General features: G+C 33.1%; 1 protein-coding gene across 1 annotated transcript in view; it reads left to right on the top strand.

Annotated features, from left to right (window-relative positions):
• Positions 1-9,166, top strand: part of LOC103582746 (cytoplasmic dynein 2 heavy chain 1-like) — a gene marked incomplete at both ends in the record, with an annotated part of 14,694 nt that overhangs the window by 4,384 nt on the left and 1,144 nt on the right. The window contains 5 exons of the mRNA XM_008564261.1: positions 408-790; positions 2,430-2,562; positions 2,664-2,781; positions 5,247-5,359; positions 7,103-7,222. Coding sequence (XP_008562483.1) covers positions 408-790; positions 2,430-2,562; positions 2,664-2,781; positions 5,247-5,359; positions 7,103-7,222 — 867 coding nt within the window. The remainder of the gene's footprint in view (positions 1-407; positions 791-2,429; positions 2,563-2,663; positions 2,782-5,246; positions 5,360-7,102; positions 7,223-9,166) is intronic.

Genomic DNA, 9,166 nt, shown 5'->3' with positions numbered 1-9,166 from the left:
TAGTCATTTTAGAGGTATCAGAATTTACAATAAGATTACAATAAGATTTCTGAAGTCCAATTCTCCCAAATCTTGGCCTTTGGTCTGCAAATCTTTAAATAAGCCAGACTTTTGCAATGGATGCTTGAATTTTCTATTTTTCTTTTATAGAAGTAAAAAGCATAAGGCAGATCTTTGTATATACCTTGATCATGTGAACCTGGATACTTAGTATCTGATATGCCTTGGCACAATGGCCAGTAATTCTCTTGGATTACATGTAAAATATAGCCACTTAATTTTTTTTTTTTTTTTACCTTATGACAAAAGCCAGATAAAAAATATTTTTTATTAGGTTTATTTCTTATAATTTATTTACATTATAATTAATGTTTAAATAACAAATATAAATATTTTGTGTTATATAGGATTTAAACAGTCGGGCTCAAGGTGAAGTTACAATCAGAGAAGCTTTACGTGAACTTGATCTTTGGGGAGTTGGAGCAGTATTTACATTGATTGATTATGAAGACAGCCAAAGTCGAACTATCAAGCTGATTAAAGACTGGAAAGATATAGTAAATCAGGTTGGAGATAATAGATGCCTTCTTCAATCCTTAAAGGACTCTCCTTATTATAAAGGATTTGAAGATAAAGTGTCAATTTGGGAAAGAAAACTTGCGGAGTTAGATGAGTACCTGCAGAATTTAAATCATATTCAGAGAAAGTGGGTGTATTTGGAACCCATTTTTGGAGGAGGAGCATTGCCAAAAGAACAGACACGCTTCAATAGAGTTGATGAAGATTTTAGGTCAGTACTCCTACATACGACATAGACATGTGGCAATTTTTAATTCATTCATCTTGTGAAATGTTTAATTTGAGCTAATTACTTTTCCTTTATTGGTATCTTCTGTGTATTTACCCTCTTTCTCTCTCTCTTCAATAGAGTTGATGAAGATTTTAGGTCAGTACTCCTACATACGACATAGACATGTGGCAAGTTTTAATTCATTCATCTTGTGAAATGTTTAATTTGAGCTAATTACTTTTCCTTTATTGGTATCTTCTGTGTATTTACCCTCTTTCTCTCTCTCTTTTTTTTTTTTTGATGGCTGGCTGGTACAGGCATTGAACCCTGAACCTTGGAGTTAGCAGTATCTCACTCTAACCAACTGAGCTAACTGGCCAGCAGCCCTCAACCTCTTTCTCTAATGGATCCTTCTGAGAAGTTATTTTCTCTCATTCAGGCATTTAGGTCTTCAGCCATTTTGGTTTGATCTCTATCTTTACCCCTCTACCTAGTATATATACTTCCTAAAGTCACCAATTACTTTTCTGATTTAAATTTTTTATTCCTTATTTTACGTTATTTATCTCTAACTAGTATTTAACAGAGTTGAGCATTTCTTCTTTCTTGGAAAGTCTCTTCCCTTGGCTTCAATGATTTTGTCCTCTTTTGGTTTTCTTACTGTCTCTCTGGTTCTACTTCTAGTTCCTAGTTCCTGTCCCTCTCCAAACCTTTAGACGTAGACATCCTTGAGGCCTCAGCATTCAGTTCTTTCCTCACACTATATTCTTTACTTATATATTCTTAACCACTCTTAGCATCAATTCTCTTCTATTTGCTGAGGTCTGTTATATGTACAGCCCTTATTTCTCTTCTGAGATCCAAAACTCTAAACATTATCAATCAACAAGTCAAACCTGAATTTATGAGCTTACCTCCCAGTTCTTTTTCCACAAATCTTTACAATAATATTCTGACTTGTTCTTATCTTCTTCAATAAGTTTTCCACATAACAGCCAGAGTAATTGTTTAAAAATATAGTTTTATCACTTTCTTTTATTCCTGTAAGTAAAACTTAAAAATTGTTTCCCATTGCTCTGAGGAGAAAGCATGATCTGCCCCTGGTCCACTTCTCTAGCCTTTTCTTGTGCTGCTCTCCTTTTTGCTTTAGTTACTCTAGCTTTTAGTTTCTCAGACATACCTCTTTCCCATGTTCTCTACCAGAAGCTGTTTCCCTCCTACTCACTGACTTTTTATTCATCATTCATTTCCCAGCTTAAATTACTTCCTCAAAGAAGTCCTAGCTTATGGGTTGCCCTATTAGCCACTATAAAAATAATACTTCATACTTTTTCTTCTTAGCAGTTATCATAATTTCATTTAAATATTTTGAGAAATTATTTAATGTCTCTGTCACTGGACCATTAGCTCCAGGAGCTGGGCTTAATATGTGTTTAGTGAATACATGAAATAAGTGAATTTGCAATGGCAAGTTAAAAATGGTAATAAGATATTAGTTTTTAACATTATTTATTAGAAGCATGATATATTACTGTTACAATAGTGTTACCTCTAGTTTGTTTTAAGCAGGCTAAAAATAAATGTTTCTCTTAGTCAAGAAATCATAAAATAGATGTGAAATTAATTTTTTCTTTTGTAGATCAATAATGACTGACATCCGGAAAGACAATAGAGTCACAACGTTAACTACTCATGCAGGAATCAGAAATTCTCTACTAACAATACTTGATCAGCTTCAGAGATGTCAGAAATCATTAAATGAATTTTTGGAGGCATGTTTTAAAAAAAACCTATATATAATAAATTATAAAGTACTTAATATCTTAATTATTTGAAAAGAGAAAGCTATTCTATTTGTTTTTATTTTTATTAGGAAAAACGCTCAGCATTCCCAAGATTTTATTTTATTGGTGATGATGACTTATTAGAAATACTGGGCCAGTCTACTAACCCATCAGTGATTCAGTCTCATCTTAAGAAGCTATTTGCTGGTAGGATTCACCATTTATTCAACAGATATTTATTGAGTTTCCAGTTATCTGCCAGGCATAGTGTTACACTCTCAGGTAGACTATAGAATAAAATAGTTTGTACATTCAAAGAACTTATAGTTTAATGGAGGAGACAAGTTAGTAGGTTGACAAATGTAATATATGGTGACAATTCCTGTGATTGACATAAGTATGTGGTTCTGTAGCTGCATCTGTGAGGGCATTTGGCTCAGTTTTGAGATATTGTGGAGAAAGTGACATCTAAAGTGAGCTCTGAAGAATGTATAGGCTTTAGTTAGAAGAAAGGTGGTCAGATGGAAGACATATGCAAAGGCCTAGAAGTGAACAAGAATATGCACCTTCATTATAGAGTTTAAGGTCTACTGAGAGACATCAAAGTGGAGATACTCAATAGACAAATGTCACCAGAGAGACTTGGGATGAGGATATGGGATTGGGAGTCATCTCTGTAGAGATAATTAAGCTATAGAGAATAGGTTAGGTTACTTGGGGAAAAGTTTAGAGTAATTAGTGTCATGTGCTTCAATGTTGTTGAGCCAGTTTAGTTGAGTATTTATTAGTGGCAAATGGAATGGGTTTGTTACAAAAAATAATGATGATATTTTTTCAAAATACTTGTTTGGAAAGGACGCATATTTTTCAAATTAACTTTAAGAAGTAAAATACATTTATCATATTCACTTATAATGAGGGATCAGGAAACTAGCTCCTATGGGCCAAATCTGGCTTATTGCCTGTTGTTTTTTAGATGAAATTTTGTTGGAACATAGCCATGCCCATTAGTTTACATACAGCCTGTAGCTGCTTTCATGCTATGAGTTCAGAGTTGAGTAGTTGATGCAGAGACCATATGGCCTGTAAAATCTAAAATATTTGTACTCTGCGCTTTACAGAATTATTTTCCAACCCCTGTGTGTCTGAAGCTTTAGAGTGCTTTTATCTAACTATGATTTAGGCTATGGGAGATAGTAGAAATACTTCTTGTAATCAGAAGGCTTGAATTCAAGCTCTATATCTACTACAAGTGTTTATTAGTTAGTTATTAATTTATCTCTCTGAAATTTAGTTTCCTCCTTTATATTACAAATAATAACTTAAAGGTTTTCTCTGAAGATCAAGCTGAAGTAATGTGTTCAAGTTTTTTATATAGTATAAGGTGATGTGCAAATTTGGGGGAAGAGAAGTCTTATTTGCCCTCTTCCTTTCCTCTTATCTTTTGTCTCATATCTAAATATTATCTGTAATGATTGCTATTACTGCCTCATCTAGGAAAGTTTTTTACTACTTTAGAAATAAACTTTATTGATATATTGTTTACATTTAATACAGTGTTTATATTTTAAGTATATAGTTTGATGAGTTTTGACAAATGTGTATACCTGTACAACCACCAGTTCGTTTGAGGTGTAAAACATTTCCATTAGCCCAGAGAGTTCCCTAAAGCCTCTTTTCAGTCATTCCCTCCCCCTTCCCACCCGCTCCACTGTGCCCCCGGCAAACACTGATCTGATTTTTATCACTATAGATTAATTCCTGCCCTTTCTAGAACTTTGTGAAAGTGAAATCATCAGTATGTATTCCTATGAAATCATTTGTGTCTGGCATTTTTGCTCAGTGTGATGTTTTCAAGATACCTACAACTGTATTTCATTCATGTTTATTGCTGAATAGCATTCCATTGTTTGAATATACCACAGTTTATCCATTTAACTCTTGATGGGCGTTTGAGGTATTTCCAGTGTTTGGCCATTAAGAATAAAATTGTTCTAAACATCCATACAAATCTTTTTGTGGACATATGTTTTTATTTCTATTGGGTAAATACCTAGTTGAGGAATTGCTAAGTCATATAGTACATGCATGTTTAACTTTATAAGAAACTGCCAATCATTTTTCAAAGAGGTTGTAACGTTTTATATTCTCACTAAGAATGTATGAGAGTTAGGACAGTTTTTACTGATTGATATGCATTAATTGATTAAGTTGCCTAAAATACTTTCTGAAAGATGGTGGGAATGAATAAATAAACAAAGATCTTAACAAACAGTAAGACTGCAGCAAAGCATGTCCTATATAGTTAGATATTGATAAGAAATATTTTAGATTAGTGATAAGAATATCCATCAAGAAAATGATTTTTTTCCCCTCAATTAGGGTATTTAAATACTAGGAACACTATATACATTTTATGATATACGTTATAATTCTATTACTTTATAGTATATGTTATTGTGTATATATTTATACATTACAATTTTTTTCCCCTCAATTAGGGTATTTAAATACTAGGAACACTATATACATTTTATGATATATGTTATAATTCTATTACTTTATAGTATATGTTATTGTGTATATATTTATACATTACATGTTATACATATCATATCTAATAATTATGTCTTCAGTTCTTTTGCATTTAAATTGTTGCTTTTATATTTCAGGTATTAACAGTGTGTGCTTTGATGAGGAATCCAAACATATAACTGCAATGAAATCTTTAGAGGGAGAAGTTGTACCTTTTAAAAATAAAGTTCTTCTATCAAATAATGTAGAGGTAAGCAATTCATTTTCAAGTATGAAAATAAAAAGAATTAACTATATGAACTTTGTATCAAAAATAATTTAGCCAATGTTTTGTTAGGTTCGGAGTGTTTTAATTTTATAATGAATATGGAATTTTAGTCTTTGGAAGGTAACATTGACTTTGGAGTCAAAAAGATCTGGATATTAATCTTAGTTTCACAACTTATTAGCTATGTGACATGGAGTATCAGTTTTCTTATAAGTAAAATGGGAATCTTAATATGTGTTACAAAGACTTTCTATTGAAAATCAAATGAGATAATTGGCTTAAGTATACCATATAGTGCTTGGGACATAAGTACTTAATAATTCTAAAGTTCTCTTTACTCTTTAAAATGTGAATTGTGTAAGATGATTTAGGTGAACAAGTACGCTTGAAACTAGTGTATTTATAAACAACTGTTGATTAACTGGTGCTGCAGGACCGGAAGTGATCAAAGGTCCGTTATAGGCATACAGCTAAAACCAAACAGCAATAGGTTGCATCACATTCAATAGTAATTTTCAGGTTCCAAAATTGTCTTCCAACTAGAAGTCAAGTGCCATACTTTATCATGTGCATATCCATACAGCCTAGCAGAATGTCTGTCCAGGTTAGGCCACAACAATTTATTGAATGCGGAGTGTATAAATTAGGTGGTTGAAAGCATAGACGTTTTGCTAAGTAGCTCCCATGTTTGGTTAAGAGTTTTGCTGTCGTTGTTTTACTTTCTTGTAGTTTTGTTGGGACAACAGAGAGAGCAAGAGATTAAGTTTTAGCAACTGGGCTGGAGCAGTTATTCCAGCAAAGGAAAAGCCGAAACTCTGGAAGCTGTTGTGATAATTAGCAGAGTAGTTGTCTTTGTTGTCTCCCACTGAGAGACAGATTCTTGCTCTTTAGCTTCAGAGGCTTTTGAGCTAGGCCAAGGTTCATGTTATTTTTAATATTGGAAAGTACTCTATAGGTTAAAAAAAAAAGCCATAATAGGTATGTAATAAGGAAAAACTGATAGTAGTTTTTGCCTTTATATTTTATTGAGAATGATACATATTTAAAATTTAGTGATTCATAAGTATTTATTATTGTTTCTATCAATCGTCATTATTATTTTAATCTTTATTTTTTTTTTTGTACCTGGCCAGTACAGGGATCCAGAATATTTTAATCTTATTTTAAGTTTTGTTTACTTTTATTATTTTATCTATGATCGAGTGAGTGGAAGATATATTGTTTTGACTTTGAAACAAAATTAGTTTTATTTAATGAGGCAACCAAATCCCTCAAATAATATAGTTCACCATGAAGAAGGAATCTCTTCTTATGGTTGCAACTTTCTGAGTGTGAGATCACCAGGACAACATGAGCTGGGTGACTTAGCCAGCCATTTTGACCCTGACTAATTGGCCCAACTATCTAGTTTGATTTTTCTTAAAGATAAAATGAATCGGTTACTTTTAAATGTTCATATTATATTTGTTTGTATATATATAGTCATGATAGTAATAGCTATTTATGAGTTTCACACTCACCATTATCCCAAGAGGTGAAAAAATTGTTTTCTTCAAATTATTTAAGCCATTTGTTAATAAAATAAATAATTATATGCTATTTAACACATTTTGGAAGTATGAGAGTAAGAAATTACCCCCTCCTGAAATAAAAGAATAGTGTCATTCAATAAATTATATATTTGTTTTCTGACTTGTGTATATTATTTTCTAACTTTATTTTCAGGCTTGGTTGAATGATTTGGCCCTGGAAATGAAGCAAACTTTGAAACAGTTGTTGGAGGAATGTGTTACTACTGGGCAGAGTTCTCAAGGTGCAATTGACCCATCTCTGTTCCCTTCACAGGTAAGGTGGCTTATGTCCGGAATATAGGTAGGCATGGTATCATGGAAAGATCCCTGACCTGGAGGTCAGGAGGCTCAGATAACTGGAATCTTTGTTCTCTCTTTATTTAACAGTTAACATCAACAAATTGCACAACTTCTGGATCACAGTTCCCTCAACTGTAAAATGTGGGGGATGAATTGCATGATAGTGTATGATAGTGAAGTTTCTTCTAGCTCCATAATTTTGCTATAATTCAGATAATTTCAAGCAGAAGGCATGCTGAGATCTAAGCAACCCAGGCCTGCAGTGAACGGGATGGGGAGGGGAGAATCAGACATGTAATAGTTTCCTGGTTTCAGATGATTAGTCCATCATTGATGGAGAGGTACAAGATCTATAGTACTACCCCTTTACTCCTACCATAGGATCATCTAAGAGGTTGGACCTGGCAGTAGCTTAACAGGGTGTTAGCATAGTTCGGAAATACAGTCACAATACCAAACTGGAAAATTGGCAGGGAATCTGAGAGGTCACATGGTGGCTTATAGAGATTGCTGCAGCTCAGTGTTCATAGGGCTTATCTCTGGAACACTAGATACTAGATATGTTGCTTACAAAACTTATTCTAGACCTTATCAAAGTGTAGCACTAAGAATTGTGTTAAACATTCTGCCTTGTTCAGGATTTGGGCCAGATTGATACTACAGATATAGGTCACCAAGAGCTTTAGTTCTTGTAGACTATGGGAGGGAGACATTGAGATGTTCTGTGATTTCTCATAGGAGAGTCTACCCAACATCTCTCAAAGTTACTTTCTTTTCAGATTAAAAAATTTTATAGTTACTGGGACAGGTTTTTATGTTGGCTCTCTTAAAGTATGGAAGCTCGGAGCATTTTAGATTCTGAGCTATTTTATCATAAATATCTTCTGTATCTTTTAGCATTTTAAGGCAAACTAAAATATGTTTAAAAAAATCTTAAGTTTGTAGAGAAAAATAAAAGTAATCATCACTGAATAATCAATGTCACTGCAGAATCAGAGTTAAGGTTCTTTATTACCTCTGAAAATGTTTCCTGGTACTCTGCCAGCTTCCAGATAGGATTCAAATTGGTTTAGAAGAAAAGACAAAATGTGAAAAAATCCACAAAAGCAAGAATTGCATAATGATTGGGTTAGGGAAATGACAATTATATCAGGGGATATTATTGGGAGATATAGGCTAAAGAAATTTGCTGAATTTTAGCATGAGGCTTACTTTTAGGACCTTGAACAGTCAAGAAAAAATGTGGTACTAAAAATGTAAATACTTCATTATCAACCAAAACAAAGAATTCCAGTTTGTTTGCAGTTGTGCTAAGAAAAATTTATCTCAAGAGCATTTATATAAGGGGATTGATTGTTATAACTGGTTACATCATGTCTGGTACAGGCTATTATGTGCTGGTAATTTAGTTATCTTTTTGTAAGGACCTGGAATAATGTAGAGAAAGCACTTTCTGGTCTTGGAGGGGGGCAACATGGTAAAGTGAAAAGAATCTGACAGACTTTGGTTTAAATGCTGCCTTTGCCAGTTATTCTCTGAGTGATATATTTTGACACTCAGTTAAGAGTATAATCGTATACACATCACCAAGTCATTTTGAGGGTTATGTCATAAAATGTTTGCACAGCAACCTTAGTGACCATCACATTTTAAGTAATTAATAATGCTAGTGCCTGATCAGATATCTAAATGATAATGTGACTGGAGAAACAAAGATTGTGTGTCTTGACTATCACTTCTGTTAGCCTGTCATGGAAATTATGTAGCAGATTATTAAGAACTGAGATTACTGATATGCGTTTATAATACAGAAATTTAGTATGATAGCCTGAAAGGAAGTCCACATGTTTGGGTATAAGTTTTGGAGGTGGTAAGTGAACATTTTCATATGAAAATTAATGAGCAGTCTTCTTAAAAA

This window comes from Galeopterus variegatus, unplaced genomic scaffold, assembly GCF_000696425.1.
Source record: "Galeopterus variegatus unplaced genomic scaffold, G_variegatus-3.0.2 Scaffold17710, whole genome shotgun sequence".
NCBI classification, from domain to species: Eukaryota; Metazoa; Chordata; class Mammalia; order Dermoptera; family Cynocephalidae; genus Galeopterus; species Galeopterus variegatus.
Note: the sequence above shows the minus strand (reverse complement) of the source record. Positions and strands in the feature narration are given on the sequence as shown.